General features: G+C 47.3%; 1 protein-coding gene across 1 annotated transcript in view; it reads right to left on the minus strand.

The window, feature by feature from the left end:
• The window catches only part of LOC121276056 (phosphatase and actin regulator 1-like), a 683,909-nt gene that overhangs the window by 20,850 nt on the left and 642,378 nt on the right, over positions 1–20,681 (minus strand). Inside the window, exon 13 of the mRNA XM_041184001.1 lies at positions 14,646–14,707. Coding sequence (XP_041039935.1) covers positions 14,646–14,707 — 62 coding nt within the window. The remainder of the gene's footprint in view (positions 1–14,645; positions 14,708–20,681) is intronic.

Raw genomic sequence — 20,681 nt, forward strand, 5'->3', positions numbered from 1 at the left:
CAGGTAAAACGGATGAATTAAGGATTGACATGTGGAATTGTGATATAGTAACCATCACTGAGATGTGGTTGAGGGAGGGGCAGGATTGGCAGTTCAACATTCCAGGATATAGAATCTTCAGGCGAGACAGGGGAGGGGGTAAAAGAGGAGGAGGCATTGGATTATTAGTTAAGGAGTCAGTTCCTGCAGTAAGGAGAGATGATATCTGGGAGGGGGCATCGAATGAAACTTTGTGGGTAGAGCTTAGGAATAAAAAAGGGGCAGCCACATTGTTAGGTGTTTATTATAGACCCTCAGGTAGTCAGTGGGAAATTGAGGAGCAAATATGTGCACAATTTGCAGAGGTGTGTAAAATTATATTAGGTGATTTCAACTTTCCCAACATTAATTGGGATAGGGATAGTGTTAAAGGCTTAGGTGGAGTGGATGTCTTGAAATGTGTACAGGAGAATTTTTTTCGGTCAATATGTAGAGGGTCCAACAAGGGATGGCGCAGTACTGGACCTAATTCTGGGGAATGAAGCCAGACAGGTGGCTGAAGTGATGGTGAGGGGGCACTTTAGTGATAGCAACCACAACATGGTACAATTTAAGCTTGCTATGGACAAAGAAATAGAAACATTGCAAAAAAATGTTTTGAATTGGGGGAGAGCGGATTTTAGTACAAGAAGGCAGGATCTGGCCAAGGTAGACTGGGAACAGCTACTTGTGGGGAAAACTACAGAAGTGCAGTGGGGGCATTCAAAAAGGAAATGGGGAGGGTACAGGCTCAACATGTTCCCTCGAGGATGATAGGAAGGAGTAACAAGCCCAGAGAACCATGGAAGACCAGTGATATTCAGGATATGATGAGAAGGAAAAGAGAGAGAGGCTTTTAGCAGGTACAAGGGGATCAAATCAGCAGAGGCATTGGTGGAGTACAGAAAGTGCAGGGTGGAGCTTAAGATACCAATTAGGAGAGCAAAGAAGGGATATGAGAAAGCTCTGGCTAGTAAAAGCAGGGAAAATCCCAAGATATTCTATAAGTATATCAATGGGAAGAGGATAACCAGGGAAAGAGTAGGGCCCATTAGGGACCAAAAGGTCAATCTATCGGTGGAGCCAGAGGACAAAGGTAGAATGTTGAACGAATACTTCACATCTGTCTTCACCCAAGAGAATGAGGATGAAAGTTTGGAACTCGGCGAGGTTCTGGAGCAAATTGATATAGGGAGTGACAAGGTATTGGTGCTGGCAGGCTTAAAAGTGGACACATCTCCAGGTCCAGATGATTTGTGTCTCAGACTGCTGAGGGAGGCGAGGGAGGAGATCGCAGGGGCTCTGACCCCAATTTTTAATTCCTCTTTGGCCACGGGGGAGGCGCTAGAGGACTGGAGAACAGCTAATGTGGTTCCGCTATTTAAGAAGGGTTGTACAGGTAAGCCAGGGAACTACAGGCCAGTGAGTCTCACGTCAGTGTGTAAGGAAACTATTGGAGAAAATTCTGAAGGAGAGAATCTATCTCCACTTGGAGAGGCAAGGTTTGATCAGGGATAATCAGCATGGCTTTGTCAGAGGGAGGTCATGTCTAACAAATTTGATTGAATTTTTTTGTGGAGGTGACCAGGTGTGTAGACGAGGGTAGTGCAGTTGATGTAGTTTATATGGATTTCAGCAAAGCCTTTGACAAGGTCCCCCATGGGAGACTGATAAAGGGACAAACGCACATGGGATACAGGGTAATTTGATAAGCTGGATTTGAAATTGGCTTAGTTGTAGGAGACAGAGGGTGATGACAGAAGGCTACTTTAGTGACTAGAAGCCAGTGTCCAATGGTGTACCACAGGAATCTGTGCTGTTCCCCTATTATTTGCCATTTATCTAAACAACATAAGCCAGGGAACTACAGGCCACTGAGTCTCACGTCAGTGGCAAGGAAACTATTGGAGAAAATTCTGAAGGAGAGAATCTATCTCCACTTGGAGAGGCAAGGTTTGATCAGGGATAGTCAGCATGGCTTTGTCAGAGGGAGGTGGGGGGTAGGATTAGTAAGTTTGTGGATGACACAAAGATTAGCCGGATGGTTAACAATGAAGTTGAGTGTCTACAGAAAGATATAGATGAGATGGTCAAATGGACAGATAAGTGGCAGATGGAATTTAACCCTGAAAAGTGTGAGGTGATATACTTTGGAAGGAGTAATTTGACAAGGAGGCATTCAATGAATGGCATGACACTAGGAAGTTCTGAGGAACAAATGGACCTTGGCATGTGTGTCCATAGATCTCTGAAGGCGGAGGGGCATGTTAGTGGGGTGGTGAAAAAGGCATATGGGGCACTTGCCTTTATTAATCGGGGCATAGATTACAAAAGTAGGGAGGTCATGTTGGAGTTGTATACAACCTTGGTGAGGCCACAGCAGGAGTACTGTGTGCAGTTCTGGTCGCCACATTATAGGAAGGATATGATTGCACTGGAAGGGTGCAGAGGACATTCACCAGGATGTTGCCAGGGTTGAGACATTTAAGTTATGAAGAGAGTTTGGATAGACTTGGGTTGTTTTCATTGGAGCAGAGAAGACAGAGGGGTGACTTGATCGAGGTGTACAAGATTATGAGGGGCATGGACAGGGTGGACAGGAAGCAGCTGTTCCCCTTAGTTGAAGGGTCAGTCACGAGGGGACACAAGTTCAAGGTGAGGGGCAGGAGGTTTAGGGGGGATGTGAGAAATAACTTTTTTACCCAGAGGTGGTGATGGGTCTGGAATGCGCTGCCTGGGGAGGGTGGTGGTTGATGCGGGTTGCCTCACATCCTTATGGGCCAAATGCTGGTAAATGGGATTAGGTAGGTAGATCAGGTGTTTTTCACGCATTGGTACCAAAGCGCTTCTTCTGCAGTATGTAATTCAGTGATTCTCTGTGTTATGATTGGGGTGGGGGTGGGGGTGTAAAAGAGGAGATGATATTGATCAAGGAGTCGATTACTGCAGTAAGGAGGGATGGTATTTTAGAAGGTTCCTCAGATGAGGCCATATGGGTAGAACGTAAAAACTAAAGGGGGCAATCACTTTGCTGGGACTATACTATAGGCCTCCAAACAGTCAGGGGAAGATAGAGGAGCAGATATGTAGGCAAATCTCAGAGAAGTGTAAAAATAATAGGGTAATAATAATGGGGGATTTCAACTTCCCCAATATTAACTGGGATAGACTTTGTGTGAAAGGCTTAGAGGGAGCAGAATTCTTAAAGTGCATCCAGGAGAGCTTTTTGAGCCAGCACCTAGACAGTCCTACAAGAGAAGGGGCAGTACTGGACTTAATTTTTGGGAATGAAGCAGGGCATGTGGTAGAAGTGTCAGTGCAGGAGCATTTTGGGGATAATGACCATAACTCTGTAAGTTTTAAGGCAGTTATGGAAAAGGACAAAGATGGACTGGAAATAAAGGTCCTGAACTGGGGGTAGGCCGATTTCAATATAATAAGACAGCATCTGGCCAAGGTCGACTGGGAGCAGCTACTAGCAGGAAAAGTCTACATCAGTCCCGTGGAGTCATTCAAAAATTAAACAGGGAAAGTTCAGGGCCAACATGCTCTTGTAAAGGTGAAGGGTAGCACCAACAAGTCCAGGGAACCCTGGATGTCAAGGGATATAGAGGATTGGATAATAGAAAAAAAGGAAGCTTATGACACAGCAGAAGCCCTGGACAATAGAGAAAGTATAGGGGGATACTTAAAGTAATTAGGAGAGCAAAAATTAAAAACATTGGCGGGCAAGATAAAGGAAAATCCAAAGGCATTTTATAAATATATTAAGGACAAGATTAAGGCCCATTAGGGACCAAAGTGGCAACCTTTGCATGGAGCCAGAGGATGTAGGTGAGGTTTAAATGATTACTTTTCATCTGTGTTCTCTTTGGAGAAGGTCAATGTAGGTGTAGAAATCATGGAGGGGGATTGTGATACACTTGAACAAATAAGCATTGAAAGGGAGGAGGTCTTTACAGTTTTAACTGGCTTAAAAGTGAATAAATCTCCAGGCCTAGGTGAGATGTATCCCAGGCTGCTATGTGAGTCAAGGGAGGAGATTGCAGGGGCTCTGACACTAATTTTCAAATCCTCTTTGGCCACAGGAGAAGTGCCAGAAGACAGCGAATGTGGTACCATTATTCAAGAAGGGTAGTAGGGATAAACCAGGTAATTATAGGCCAGTGAGTCTAACATCAGTGGCAGGGAAATTATTGGAAAAAATTCTGAGGGACAGGATTAATCTCCACTTGGAGAGGCAGGGATTAATCAGAGATAGTCAGCATGGCTTTGTCAGGGGGAGATCATGTCTAATTATTTTGACTAAATTTTTCGAGGAGGCCACTAGTTGTGTAGATCAGGGCAGTGCAGTCTTTTTAAAAATTCATTCATGGGATGTGGGCGCCGCTGACTAGGCCAGCATTTATTGCCCAACCTTAATTGCCCTGTTCAGGGGGCATTTTAAGAGTCAACCACATTCTTGTGGGTCTGAAGTCACATGTAGGCCAGGCCAGGGAAGGACAGCAGATTTCCTTCCCCAAAGGGCATTAGCGAGCCAGATGGGGTTTTACGACAATCGGCGTTGGTTTCTTGGTCATCATCAGACTCTTAGTTCCAGATTTTTTTTTCTTGTTGAATTCAAATTTTACCATCTGCCACAGTGGGATTCGAATCCAGGTCCCCAGAGCATTACCCTGGGTCTCTGGATTATCAGTCCAGACAATACCACTACATGAAGTCTACATGAACTTCAGTAAGGCTTTTGACAAAGCCCCTCGTGGGACAATGGTCAAGAAGGTAAGAGCCCATGGGATTCAGGGCAATTTGGCAAAATGGATCCAAAATTGGCTTAGTGGAAGGAGGCAGAGGGTGATGGTTGAAGGTTGTTTTTGCGATTAGAAGCCTGTGACAAGTGGTGGACGCAGGGATCAGTGCTGGCACCCTTGTTGTTTGTTGTGTACATTAATGATTTGGACGTGAACATAGGAGGTGTGACCAGTAAGTTCGCAGATGACACAAAAATTGGTGGTGTCGTAAATAGTGAGGAGCAAATCCTTAGATTACAGGATGATATAGATGGGCTGGTAAGATGGTCAGAGCAGTGGCAAATGAAATTTAATCCTGAGAAGTGAGAGTTGATACATTTTGGGAGGACTAGCATGGCAAGGGAATACACAATGAATGGTAGGACCCTAGGAACTACAGAGGATCAGAGGGACCTTGGTGTACATGTCCATAGATCTCTGAAGGCAACAGCACAGGTAGATAAGGTGGTTAAGAAGGTATCTGGGATATTTGCCTTTATTAGTTGAGGCATAGAATATAAGAGTAGGGAGGTTATGTTGGAGCTGTATAAATCGCTAGTTAGGCCACAGCTGGAGTACTGTGTGTAGCTCTGGTCTCACATTATAGGAAGGATGTGATTGCACTGGAGAGGACAATCACCAGGATATTGCCTGGGCTGGAGTGTTTCAGCTATAAATAGGCTGGATAGGCCAGGGTTGTTTTCCTTAGAGCAGGGAAGGCTGAGGGGGCTTCTGATAGAGGTATACAAAGTTATGGTGGGCATAGATAGGGTAGATAAGAAGACACTTTTCCCCTTAGTGGAGGTGTCAATAACCAGGGGGCATAGATTTAAGATAAGGGGCAGGAGGCTTAGGGGGGATTTGAGGAAAAAAACTTTCACCCAGAGGGTGGTAGAGGCAGGAACCCTCACAATATTTAACAAGTATTTAGATGAGCACTTGAAACACCATAGCATGCAGGGCTATGGGCCAAGTGTAGGTAAATAGGATTAGAATAGATAGGTAAAAACAAAAAAACTGTGGATGCTGGAAATTCAAAACAAAAACAAAAACAGAATTACCTGGAAAAACTCAGCAGGTCTGGCAGCATCGGCGGAGAAGAAAAGAGTTGACGTTTCGAGTCCTCATGACCCTTCGACAGAACTTGAGTTCGAGTCCAAGAAAGAGTTGAAATATAAGCTGGTTTAAGGTGTGTGTGGGGGGGGGCGGAGAGAGAGAGAGAGGTGGAGTGGGGGTGTGGTTGTAGGGACAAACAAGCAGTGATAGAAGCAGATCATCAAAAGATGTCAACAACAATAGTACAAAAGAACACATAGGTGTTAAAGTTGGTGATATTATCTAAACGAATGTGCTAATTAAGAATGGATGGTAGGGCACTCAAGGTATAGCTCTACTGGGGGTGGGGAGAGCATAAAAGATGTAAAAAAAAAAATTTTTCTTTTTTTTATATAATGGAAATAGGTGGGAAAAGGAAAATCTATATAATTTATTGGAAAAAAAAGAGAAAAGGAAGGGGGAAACAGAAAGGGGGTGGGGATGGGGGAGGGAGCTCACGACCTAAAGTTGTTGAATTCAATATTCAATCCGGATGGCTGTAAAGTGCCTAGTCGGAAGATGAGGTGTTGTTCCTCCAGTTTGCGTTGGGCTTCACTGGAACAATGCAGCAAGCCAAGGACAGACATGTGGGCAAGAGAGCAGGGTGGAGTGTTAAAATGGCAAGCGACAGGGAGATTTGGGTCATTCTTGCGGACAGACTGCAGGTGTTCTGCAAAGCGGTTGCCCAGTTTACGTTTGGTCTCTCCAATGTAGAGGAGACCACATTGGGAGCAATGAATGCAGTAGACTAAGTTGGGGGAAATGCAAGTGAAATGCTGCTTCACTTGAAAGGAGTGTTTGGGTCCTTGGACGGTGAGGAGAGAGGAAGTGAAGGGGCAGGTGTTGCATCTTTTGCGTGGGCATGGGGTGGTGCCATAGGAGGGGGTTGAGGAGTAGGGGGTGATGGAGGAGTGGACCAGGGTGTCCTGGAGGGAGCGATCCCTACGGAATGCCGATAGGGGGGGTGAAGGGAAGATGTGTTTGGTGGTGGCATCATGCTGGAGTTGGCGGAAATGGCGGAGAATGATCCTTTGAATGCGGAGGCTGGTGGGGTGATAAGTGAGGACAAGGGGGACCCTATCATGTTTCTGGGAGGGAGGAGAAGGCGTGAGGGCAGATGCGCGGGAGATGGGCCGGACACGGTTGAGGGCCCTGTCAACGACCGTGGGTGGAAAACCTCGGTTAAGGAAGAAGGAGGACATGTCAGAGGAACTGTTTTTGAAGGTAGCATCATCGGAACAGATGCGACAGAGGCGAAGGAACTGAGAGAATGGGATGGAGTACTTACAGGAAGTGGGCTGTGAGGAGCTGTAGTCAAGATAGCTGTGGGAGTCGGTGGGTTTGTAATGGATATTGGTGGACAGTCTATCACCAGAGATTGAGACAGAGAGGTCAAGGAAGGGAAGGGAAGTGTCAGAGATGGACCACGTGAAAATGATGGAGGGGTGGAGATTGGAAGCAAAATTAATAAATTTTTCCAAGTCCCGACGAGAGCATGAAGCGGCACCGAAGTAATCATCGATGTACCGGAGAAAGAGTTGTGGAAGGGGGCCGGAGTAGGACTGGAACAAGGAATGTTCCACATACCCCATAAAGAGACAGGCATAGCTGGGGCCCATGAGGGTACCCATAGCCACACCTTTTATTTGGAGGAAGTGAGAGGAGTTGAAGGAGAAATTGTTCAGCGTGAGAACAAGTTCAGCCAGACGGAGGAGAGTAGTGGTGGATGGGCCTCTGTTCGAGGAAGAAGCTCCACCATTTCCGCCAACTCCAGCATGATGCCACCACCAAACACATCTTCCCTTCACCCCCCCTATCGGCATTCCGTAGGGATCGCTCCCTCCGGGACACCCTGGTCCACTCTTCCATCACCCCCTACTCCTCAACCCCCTCCTATGGCACCACCCCATGTCCACGCAAAAGATGCAACACCTGCCCCTTCACTTCCTCTCTCCTCACCGTCCAAGGACCCAAACACTCCTTTCAAGTGAAGCAGCATTTCACTTGCATTTGCCCCAACTTAGTCTACTGCATTCGTTGCTCCCACTGTGGTCTCTACATTGGAGAGCCCAAACATAAACTGGGCGACTGCTTTGCAGAACACCTGCGGTCTGTCCGCAAGAATGACCCAAACCTCCCTGTCACTTGCCATTTTAACACTCCACCCTGCTCTCTTGCCCACATGTCTGTCCTTGGCTTGCTGCATTGTTCCAGTGAAGCCCAACGCAAACTGGAGGAACAACACCTCATCTTCCGACTAGGCACTTTACAGCCATCCGGATTGAATATTGAATTCAACAACTTTAGGTCGTGAGCTCCCTCCCCCATCCCCACCCCCTTTCTGTTTCCCCCTTCCTTTTCTCTTTTTTTTCCAATAAATTATATAGATTTTCCTTTTCCCACCTATTTCCATTATAATAAAAAAAGAAAAATTTTTTTTACATCTTTTATGCTCTACCCACCCCCACTAGAGCTATACCTTGAGTGCCCTACCATCCATTCTTAATTAGCACATTCGTTTAGATAATATCACCAACTTTAACTTTAACACCTATGTGTTCTTTTGTACTATTGATGTTGACATCTTTTGATGATCTGCTTCTATCACTGCTTGTTTGTCCCTACAACCACACCCCCACTCCACCTCTCTCTCTCTCTCTCCGCCTCCCACACACACACCTTAAACCAGCTTATATTTCAACTCTTTCTTGGACTCGAACTCAAGCTCTGTCGAAGGGTCATGAGGACTCGAAACGTCAACTCTTTTCTTCTCCGCCGATGCTGCCAGACCTGCTGAGTTTTTCCAGGTAATTCTGTTTTTGTTTTTGTTTTAGAATAGATAGGTGTTTGACTGCTGGCACAGACACAATGGGCCGGTTTCTGTGCTGTATAACTCTATGAAACACTGGCAAAGAACTTCATATGTCATTAACACAAGTCATTAGTCATCATACTACCTATGATGACTGTGAGGAAAGCAGTGGGCAGTGCACACTTGAATTTTCTACTTTACACTGCCATGAGAGAGAGTCCCTGCTGACTGCACAGGCCAATAATATCTCTCCAATATTTCTGAATATTTGTCCACGATATCGTACTTTGTCAGCAGCGGTTAGCCTTTTCCAAATGCTTATTTTGCTCTGTTTCTGACCTTGAAGGCTGCACGGCTGGTGTACTACCTGGTTACGTAGTGCTTCATCTTTAATGGGCCAACTATATGAACATGCTCCTGACATTCCATCATGCCCATCACTAGCACAAATTGTGAATTCACAGGCCTGTTCCCCCATGATTTTCTGTAGTCCTGCTCAGACAGTTAACTTGTACAAAAGCATAGGTGCCTTCATTCTTCTTTATTTAGTGCCTCTGTCAATAAACGATTAGTCCTAGCTTATAGACTTTGGTCAGGATTTTCCTGTAGCATCCATGGCAGACATAATGGCGGGTGAGATTGTAAACTATAGTGGGAGTAAAAAAAGTCATTTTTCTGTTGGCGTAAAAACAGGTTGCGATCGAGCACTGCAGACTTCAATGGTGGAGCACATTTCCTGTTATGCCATGTCAGGAACGGTATTTGAATACATTAAAATATCATGATTGCTCATTATCAAGGCAGCTCACAGGAATCATGCCCCTATGCAAGATCAAAAGGCCATGCCAGTGTCTAATTAGACTGACATGACTCACGATTGGATGTAGGCAACGTTCACCTGGCAAACTGCCCTTCACTCATGACTTCGAAATATGGTCACCTATCTTTCCTTTGTGCAGGCAACAGCACATCGATTTCAAAAGGGTTTCACAAACATGACAAGTATGTACCAGACCAGCAGTAAGGCAGGAATGGCTTGAAATGTGATTGGGAGGGTGATGGGCAAAGGCTTGACTGGTGCAGGAGGGGGGAAAGACAAGACAAGACAAAAGCAAGGGAAGGGGCTGGAGGGCAAAGGCTTGATTGGGTGGGGGCAAGATGGGGAAGGGTGCACACAGGCACGTGACTTGGGGGAGTGGGGGGAAGGCTGGGAAGGGTCTGCACAGACCCATGACTATGGGGGAAGACTGGGGAAGAACGCACACAGACACATCATGGGGAAGAGAAAAGTCTTTGTGGCCAGAATGGAAGAGAGACAAGTAATGAAGCTTCAGTTTAGGCAGCTGAGAACTTGAGGAAGAAGGAGGGTGTAGTTAATGTTGCCTGCATCACCACATGTAGGCAGGAGGAAAGGTGGAGAAGAGCGCTATGGCGGATCTAGGCTTGCCAAAAGGAGGAGCTTCACCCTGATGAGCAATAGGGCAGCAGGGCCCCCTCTGGACCCAGGGGATGAGGCTCACAGAAATGCTGCGTGTAGTTGACGCTCAATGCAAAAGGTGTACAGAAGACGCATGTCTTTCCTCCAGATGAATGAGAATCAGTGTCATTGATGCCTCCGCATTTCTAGGGAACTGGCGGCTCAAATCTGTCACATTCTCCAGAAATTGACGTCGTGGGGCTGGGAGGACGTCCATTGCCAATGGCTCTGAAAATTTCCACTGCTCTTCTATGGAAATAGCTCATTCCAAGGCTCCACTCGGGACCTCTGTGGGATCTCTCCGGCGTCCACTAACAAGTACATACAGGAGGTAACGGACACCCTTTTTGCCCAGGCCCACAATTACATGCATTTCACCAGAGGTCAAGCTGGCCAGTCAGCTAGAGCACTGTGCTTTGCAGCTGTCTCGGGATCCCCACAAATGCAGGGTGCCATCAACTGTGGAGCTTCCTGGCAACAGGCAGTGCAATCCAAAAACAGGAAAAGGTTCCACTTGCTCAGCATACAGCTAGTCTGTGGCCACAAGAAAAAGCACTGAAGAAATCAAGAAAAGGACACCAGCAATGAATTTCTGCTCATAACTTCACCCAGTAAGCAAGAAGCTGAGAAAACTTACCTGAAGAGCTACAGAGAAAGGAGATCCCAGCAGCAGAACAAAAGTTGCAAGTTCAAGTCTCCACTGAATCCCTGTGAAAGCAGCTTTAATGCAGCAGAGCTAGCAGCCAGCAGCCTGCATGGTGAGATCCAGTCTTTTTAAAATTCCAGGAAAGCCAGCCCTTTGAACTATTTCTTTCAAAATCACAGGCAGTGAATTCAGTTGCAGGTTTGTTGCTAACCCAATCTCTGACTCAGCGTCCTCTCCATGTGGCCTCCCTGAGACAGGGGCACAACAAAGGAACAAAAGGAATACACTGATCGAAGATGGGGAAACTCCATTTAACCAAAAGCTTGAGTGTCTCGCAAACGGCCTCCCAGCCAGCAAGACCACTGCCCTCCTGACCTGGACCTGATCCACAGCAAGCTGAAGCCATTCAACTTCCCACAGTCCCAAGCTGAGCTGCGGCCATCTCATTGTTTTTTCTTTCTCACCATTCACTGCCACCATTTTGAAGCTCCTTTCTCATCGCAGACCCGTCACCACCATTTTAAAAGTCATGCCAAAAGTCTAAGGTGTGCGAAAATCCTATCCTCAGTAATACCAGTGGCACCATTTTGAAATCCTCCGAACTCTTAAAAGGGCACCAAACTTTAAAGCTGTAGCTGAAAGAAATAAAGGAAAAATAGTTATAGATGGGAAATTTAAACTTCAGTGCTTCTTCAGAGCTCTAAAGAGTCATACAGACTCAAAACATTAACTCTGTTTTTCTCTCTCTACAGATGCTGTCAGATCTGCTGAGTTTCTCCAGCACTTTCAGTCTTAATTACCCAAGATCGGGTGTCCTGGAGAAGAAAATTTCTAGGTTATTGGGGAACATCAGGTAAGAAGGCAGAAGAAGTCCTGGTTCGCACCTTTTTATACTCTTTTGGTGAATTTGCTGGCGATGTTATCCTAATACAATTCATTGATGAATCCTCAATCATCCTCAATGAAATATTAACAGCCATTCACAGATATTTTAATCTTCAAGCTGAGGAAACACATTGCTGGCCAGAACCCCTGCCAATTTATCTTTATATGGCACACAGACCTTCTTCCTGGGCAACATCTGACAATGCAGTTCCTCTTCCTGGAAAGCAGCTATCATAGTTAATGGCCATCTGACCAATTTCAAGTTAGATTTTGGCACCAGATTGACTGAAGAACTGTGACTTCAAGGCCACTGGGTCCAAACCAGGGATACCCCGCTCTACGGTGCAGGGGTGGGGCAGGGAGGGAGTTCAATTCCTGACCATTGGAATGATTCAAGAGCCATTAAGGTACAGCAACAAACATATCACAGAAGTTATGTACATCATGCAAAATCAGTCCTTTTCACTCCTGAGTAGAGACCCCTGCATAGTTCTTGACCTTTTTCAACCAACTGAAGATGTCCAGACAATCACAATCCCCAAGCAGCCAGAAACTCATCCTCCCAAAGGCCCAACTACAAAGCGGAAACCCACTATTGACTTTGTTTATAACCTCCCTTTCCTGTTCACCGAGCAGGTCTGTTCTTCTCTTTTTCAGGTACCCAGATCAAAACAAGGACCAGACCAAGCAACAGCGCAGGAGATTACCATAACATCCCCAGTGGAAGTGACACCAGAGCCTGAATGATTTCCAGAAGAGCTTCTGCCTCTGCTAGTGACCACAATGCTGTCGATTGAAATGATGACCTATGCATGGCCCCAGCCAGTTTGATGAAACCACAGGAACCAGGTAGCAGCCCGACACAAACACATCTCAATAAAGGTGAGCTGCCTCTACACTCATCTTCCTTCCACAGGATGCCAACCCCCATACCCACCCAAGAAGACTTCCAGACACCAGGTAAGACGGAAAAAGAAGAAGGCACATTACCAACAGCCGGACGGATACCACTTTCGTGCACCTAGGAAAAAAGACCACCGCTCACGGCACCAAATTACCGCCGCAGCAACTCGACTGACCAGGCGTGGCTCAACACCCACCAATGGAGAAAGTGCTTGAAGCCATGCCTGCATCCGCTGACAACCAACCATCCACCACAAGGTCATCAGCCCCTAGATCATATCACTCTCTCGACCAGATGGCAAATGAGGCATACCATGGGCACAAGACCTCTAGACCGCCTCAAACTCTGATTTCAAAGACTTGAAGGGGGTAGACTTGCTAGATGAACTCTGTTAATGCATGCTGTTAATGTTGTAATGTTAATCATGAAGTGGTTTAGAGTTAGAGTAGTTATAGTCGCAACACAGAAGTTAAGCGCACAAGCCTTATAACAACATCAAGCAGTAAGTAACTGTTGTCAGTGTTTATCCAAGGGATAAAGACATGTGGGAGGTATAGTAGTAGGATCTGGTACATTAAGGGTTAAACTGGGACTGAGTACAGTACTGCCCACCGGTGATATAAGAAGGCATATGATTTAGAAATCAGAGCAGTTTAGTGCTAGTCAGCAAAATGTAAGGACATGCCATGGAGTCCTCTCCTTACCTGTACCCTGTATCGTAAACATGTACATTGTATATATACCTCATGGTAACTACTACAAGACTGCTGAATGGTGTCTAAGCAGTACACAACACAGGACAATGCAATATACCATTCCACCTGATCCCTCCCCATCTTCGGGCACAGTTACCTACCGAGACGCCCCATCATGAGACCATCGAGTTACCCTCTTAGTTACCAGTTTCCCATTTATGTGCTGCATATGCCTCCCCTATGTGTGACTGTGCCATATTTGGCCCAGTACCAAGCCACCAACCCCCAGGATCAAAATATATGGAGGGACTGACCACAGCCTGCATGCCAAGCTGTGCACAACTGTCACAGGGTGGACAGGTCCTCCCCCTCTCCCTCCCTGGACTGGGATCAGAACACGTTTGCCATGCACAGCCCTCTGTCATGGTGTGCACAGTCCCAGGACTGTCTCTGCATTCTGGTCCTGATTACATGGAGCGCACTACCCCGGTGCTGTCTCTGCTTTATCCCCCCCCCTTCATTCCCACCACCCCCATCATGTGTCCACCCCCCCACCCTGGACCCTCATCCTCAGTTCAGCATGTGCCTTCCAGCCCTTCCCTTGCCTCTGTCTCATCCCTCCACCCCCAGTCCAGCGTGTCCCTCGCCTTCCCACTAGTCTTCCCTGAGCAGCCTTGGCACGGAGTCGGAGCAACCACGAACACAGCACAGTGAAAGGTAGACGCGTGCTGCGTGCACAAACCTTGAAGTTGTGAGTGAAGTGCAGTTCACCAGGTGCATATCTGTGATATCCGGTCGTGACTGATGTCAGTCTATCTAGCCGCAGGTGTGGCCACTTGATTTAGATTGGGGACGTGATTCATAAGAGCAAGAGGTTGAGTATTCATAGCATGAGTATTCATAACATGCAAATACAGATCCTGGCATGCCTGATCAACGTGAAAGTTGGGAGCGGAAAATTGGGACCTGCTTTCATGCTGGCTTTTGGCTGCACTCCAGATTCTCTGGTCCTGCCAGCCACGATACCTGCCGCTGGTGGGACCAGAAAAACCCACCCGTTAACTCTGTTTTTCTCTCACCATAAATACTGCCTGAGCCGCTGAGTATTTCCAGTATTTTCTGATTTCATAAACTGAAATTAGCGGTTGTTCAAATCTTTGCTTCAGTCTGAGTGTTGAAAATAAAGAAAAAAATCTAAGAATTAAAGAAAGGTTTTAGCCAATATTACCTAGTGCAACATCATCCTCTGACGTTGGTAAGAACATGATCTGTGTCATGTTCATTCCTTAATCATCACCTGATCCAAATCAAATTGTCAATGCTTACCTTTCTTGTTAGCCGTCTTTTAATTTCTCGCTTTTCCTCTTCTTCTTCTTGCTCATTTTTTGCTAAAAAGATAAATCAATAAATTATCTTCAACAACTGCAAAACATGTTTCCTGAACTACTACAAATTTGGGCTAGATTTAACACTCCCCCAGCGACTGGTTTGAAAGCAGGGAACTCGTTAAATCTAGTGGGTGCCTGCCATTGCCTTCCTGTGTGTCTCTGCCTCCACTGCAATTATACCAGTGGCGGAGGCAATGTCAGGTGGCCTGCCCAGTAGTGGGCCCATTGAAGCCCTTAAGCGTGAAATGAATGTTCACTTGAGGGCCTCATCCCACACCGCCGGGATTTAACCAGCAGCAGGAGAGGCTCACACCAACTAGCCAGGCCATCAGGTTCCCTCATAGGCTGGTGGTGAGCAGAGTGATGGAATCCCTTTTTAATGGTCCCAGGAGCTTATCAGTGCGTGCTCCTCAAGGTTTAAAGGTACCTCAAAAGATCAGCCTCATCACACCATCTCTGGGCGGCCTCTGATTGGCCGGCAGCTCTCCAAGGTGGAACTTTCTGATCGAGAAAGGTGGAAGTCTTGCCAATTGGTCGTTAAATGGCTTCAAGGCAGCCGGCGTTCCCCTTAGACTTTTTAGCTAGGGGGCAGGAAATCCAGTGCCTCACATAATTCACCCCATTATGTTAAATAAAAATCAAAGAATATCAATCTCTCCTTTTAAAAAGTTACCACCTACCAATGTATTTAAATTCTTGCCATTTCCTGCTGTCTAATGAGCAACTGCCAGAAAATGACAGACGTCAGTTTGAGCTTAGATAAAGCACTTAATCTTAAACTAATGTGCCCATTCTAACTTTGGCACTCATTTGGCGGAGTTTGAAGATTGAGACACAGACATGCATATGCAAATTATACATAACCGAATTCAACTTGAGGTATATGGAGCAAAGTAAAGTCTATGGCCGCAAAATTTGGCTTTGTAATGCTACTGATGCTCTTGCGAGGTAAGCCTGAAATGTCAAAAATGTTGGTCGGACTGCTTCCAGTGGAATGCGTGTGGCAGTCCCTGACTGTAAGGGTGGGTGTGCATTGTGCAAGGAAGCAAAGTGAATGGGCGGATCGTGATGTCAAACAGTGTTGAGCTGAGTTAGTGCCCCATCTGCCATTTTCACCATCGGCACTCTTATTAACATCCTCTCTTAATCAATGTAAGAGATTCCTCCAGCCCCTACCCAGCACCCACCAACCCCAGCACTGCTTAACTTTTAGGTGAAGTACTTTTGATTTTACTTTGCAGTGAGTGGAAGTACTGTATTCACTGTTATTGGCAGAGTTGACAGAGCTTTTTGGATTAACAAGGGGGTGGTACTGGACTTTGTCAAGGGCTTCACAGGAGCTGGAAGGTCTGTCAGTTAAAAGAAAGACTTAGGCCTGAATTTCACGCTTGGCATGTGCGCCAATTCAGCGGGAGTGTAAGAGGATGTGGAATCGCTCCTGGCGACGGTCGTGTTGCAAACGCAATTTTATGCTCGATAGCCAATTAAGGTCCGACCAGCACGAGGATAGCCAATTAAGGTCCGACCAGCATGAAACATGTCTTCTGAATGGTCGGGAAGGGCTGGGCGGGCTGAGGGCCTGTTGGGCGCTGGGTCCAATGGCGATCAGGCGGGCACTTTAAAACTGGCAAAGGCTGCTCCCTGAAGGCTGCCGGGGAAAATGTTTAGAGTCAGTCCAGAGACTGGAACAATGACCTCATCAGCGGCTGGAAACGTCAGGCGGGAAGGCAGGTCGGGTGGACACTCGGCCCTCCGTTTCTCAGATGAGTGCCTTGCAGTCCTCTTGCAGGCAGTCGGTGTCAGGCAGGAGGATTGCAGGACGAGGCCACCGCATAGACTAGAAAAGCAGCCAAGGTCAGCAGCCACAACTTTGTGCTGTGCTGTAAAAGGTTCAACAACCTGCTGCACTCAACAAGGGTGAGCACTGTGTTGGCATGGATCAGTGTGGAGAAGTGTTAAGGACTGTCCTTCACCCCCCCAACAGCCCCCCTCCCCCCGCCCCATGTGGAGCTCAGGGGTGCTAGAGTCTGAATGCCAACTGTCAATGATGCCAGAGCTGGTCAAGGGGGGTGAGCTTTGGCTGCTTGGACTGAGTGCCTTGCGGCTCGAGGGGCACAACTCCGATGTACCCTGTGAGGTGTTCCTCAGGTGGGGTTGACCAGGCTGCAATGGTGCTGCAGGTAGAGAGTGGACTAATCAATGCTCCTCTGTCCTTTCAGGAGAAGATGAACCATAACACCATCGAGAGGTCAAGACAGGCGGGGGCACCCAGACCTAATATTGTCGAGGCACGAAATGGATGCACTGGATCCAAGGCAAAGTGGCATATTGGATGCAAAATTGACTGAGAGGCAGGAAGCATAGGGTGATGGTAGAGGGATGTTTCTGTGACTGGAAGTCGGTTTTCAGTGGGCTTCTGCAGGGTTCGGTGCTGGGGGAGCACTTGCTGCTTGTGGCATACATAAATGACTTGGACGTAAATGTAGGAGGTGTGCTCAAGAAGTTCAAGGATGACACAAAAATTGGTAGAGTGGTAAATAGTGAGGAGGATAGCCGTAAACTGCAGGAGGATATCAATGGATTGGTCAGGTGGGCAGAGCAGTGGTAAATGGAATTCAACCCAGAAAAGTGTGAGGTAATGCACTTGGAGAGGGCTAACAAGACAAGGCACTATGAATGGTAGGATCCTGGAAAGTACTGAAGATCAGAGGGAACTTGGTGTGCATAGCCACAGATCCCTGAAGGTAACAGGGCAGATAGATAAGGTAGTTAAGGCGGCATACACGATATTTGCCTTTATTAGCCGAGGCACAAAATATAAGAGCAGGGAGGTTATGCTGGAACTGTATAAAACGCTTGTTAGGCCACAACTGGAGTTCTGCGTGCAGTTCTGGTCACCACATTACAGGAAGAATGTGTTTGCACTGGAGGGGGTGCAGAGGAGATTTACCAGCTGCCTGGGCTGGACGGTCTGACATATGAGGAAAAATTGAATAGGCTGGGGTTGTTTTCCCTGGAGCAGTGAAGTTTGAGAGGGGACCTGATAGAGGTGTATAAGATTATGAGGGACATAATTGGGTGGATAACATGGCACTTTTTCTATTAGTAGAGGGGTCAATAACCAGGGGACATAGATTTAAGGTAAGAGGTAGAAGGCTAAGAGGGGTTTGAAGAGAAATCTTTCACCCAGAGGTTGGTGGGAGTCTGGAACTCACTGCCTGAAAGGGTGGTTGAGTCAGAAACCCTCGTAACACTTAAGAAGTTTAGATATTCACTGACATTGCCATAGCCTCCAGGGCTATAGGCCAAGCGTTGAAAAATGGGATTAGTATAATCAGATCTTCGTTGACACGATGGGCCGAATGGCCTCCTTCTGTGCTACAAACGTCTATGACTCTATGGAGCTGGAGAGCCGCCAGCCACCTCGGTCAGCCAGTTGTGGAGAGGCAGGTAAGACAAAGCTAAGAGTGCAGTGCATAGAGGTGAGTGTGTCGGATTGTACAAACATTCTTGTGTAGTGCCATCATTAATGGGAGCCCCAAACCTGAGTACTCACTGATTATTGAAAGACGATGGCACCATGATGCAGATCTCCATCGTGTCACCAGGGCGCCTGGCATGCACAGTGTGATGACTTTAATTACAAGTCATTGTTCTCCCTTAGATTCGCCAGCACACACTCGAATGCAGGACCCTGTAGAGCTACTCTCGATGCCAGAGAACCATGGGGCTTTAGATGCATCTGCCTCACACCCGCTCTCTGAACCAGGCACCAGTGCAGATACAAGCACCTCGGTGGGCATTAGATCGTCGGCTAGAATGTCAGTGCACAGTGATATGGGCACTTCACACTCACATGAGGAGCAGGTGGAGGCAGAGAGTGCCTGAGCAGCCAGAGGACTGCTGGAGACCAGGACTATGTTAAACCGAAGGTAGATGATGAGCCTCTGGAGTCATCCATTCGGCGGCAGATGCTGGATGTCCAGCGGGATGCATGGGAGGATCTGGTGGAGACCAATGAGAGTGTGCGTGCAATGGTCTCTGTTGTGGAGGGGTCCATGCAGAGCATGAACACTGCGTTGACCCTCATTGCCGAATGCACTGCCTGCTTCATTGAGAGAATTGCGACTCTCATGGAGAGGCAGCTCCAGAGACAGAATCGGGGGTTCCTGGGGTTGTGCTCCTCACACAGGCAATGACCTCAGGTGATCAGTGCCAGTGTGGGAGATGGATGTGGCACCCAGTATCCCAGCTAAGTGCCCATCCATCAATGGCGAGCAGGGAGATCCAGAGTGACCTCATATTGGGGTCACTGTGGGCTTCTCTCAGGGCACTCTGGATGATGACAGTAGCTCCGCCAGTGACTGTAGCATCTGATGTGGCTGCAATGACTGGGAAGATGCCAGCTATGGCACTGGCCATTCCCTCCCAGGCAGGGCCAGCACAGGCTCCACTGGCCAGAGGACGACTGCCAAGGACATCAACACCAACAGGACAGCACAGTCAGCATGCTGCCTTCAATGCCAGTGCCAGTGAGTGGACGGGGGGAGGGAGGGGGCAACAAGACGCAGCACTTGCAAACATAAGTTTAAGGCACCATGGACACAAGAGGGACTATTCACCGATTATCTTCTATTCTGCCATGTTTTCTTAATATGTTTACTGGTGTGGCCATTAATACCAGATAGTGTTCTGTTCATTTGATGTGTGTCAAAATGATACAAATTTTGCTTTTGTCTTAATGGTCTGAATATTCTTCACTTCTTTTGTAGGTGCAGGGCACGCCAGTATCTAATGCTGGGCTTGAGTGGCTCTAAATTTTATTGTACAGGCACTGAGTGAACTTTGGGTTCAAATGAAAGGATCATTTCAGGGTTGGAGGCAGCGCCCCTGGCATGAGGTGGAAGCAGATCTTTGGCAGCCTAGCTGAAGCAGCATTGGATCAAGGCACACCTGGTGTCCCTGCCTCCCTGAAGGATCGAGGCGTCTGCGTCCAAGCCCTCAGTGTTCTCCTCATTGTGTTCCTCTTCTGACTCACCACTAGATTGATCCTCTGCAGCCTGTGCAGCTGTGTTAAGGTCCTCTTCCTCCACTGGTTCCCTCCTTGCCAGGGCCAGGTTGTGGAGAGCGCCGCATGCAGCCACCATCAGTGACACCCGTTCTGGAGAATATTGTAGTGCTCCCCCTGAACAGTCCAGGCATCGGAAGTGCATTTTCAGAAGACCTAAGGTCCTCTCTACCACCACCCTTGTGGAGGCATGACTCCTACTGTAATGCTGCTCTGCACGCATAGCAAACTCTCAAAAATAGTAACACGATGATGGCCAGATAATCTATTTTTGTGATTTTGTTTGAGGGATAAATATTGGCCAGGACACCAGGGATAACTCCCTTGCTTTTCTTCAAAATAGTGTCATGGGATCTTCCACATCCACCTATCCAAAATAAAGCACTCCCAACAGTACAGCACTCTCTCAGTGCTGGCATGTCAACTAAACTTTTGTGCTCAAGGGGGTGGGTGTGGGCCTTGAATCCACAATCTTCTGACTCAGAAGCAAGAGTGCTACCAATTCAGCCATGGAGAAAGCCTGCTTTTGTTGCAATTCTTCTTGTGCTACAACAGGACTTGGGCCAGGAATTTACGGCCCCATCATGGTATGTCTCCCCCTGGCGGATCCGGCAAGCCATTTAAATCTCCATTCAGTGTGCTTGCACACGAACAGGGAAGAGACCACATCCTGAGTGAGACACAGCCAGAGTGAGAGTGGATATTGGCAATTTGGTGCACAGTGGGAATTCGGTGCCTAGGGGAAGAGCTGCTCTTTGCATTTTTTCTTTGCTATCCAACTTCTTAAGTCGTCAGAGAGTGGTCTTGCCCTGCTGCAGCAGTAGAGGCTACAAGGGAAAGGAATGACCGGTAAATAGTGGGTAAGTCAGGTAAGTATTTACCACTTTTATCACTTATAGTTTAAGG

The sequence above is a fragment of the Carcharodon carcharias genome, chromosome 3, assembly GCF_017639515.1.
Source record: "Carcharodon carcharias isolate sCarCar2 chromosome 3, sCarCar2.pri, whole genome shotgun sequence".
Taxonomy (NCBI): domain Eukaryota; kingdom Metazoa; phylum Chordata; class Chondrichthyes; order Lamniformes; family Lamnidae; genus Carcharodon; species Carcharodon carcharias.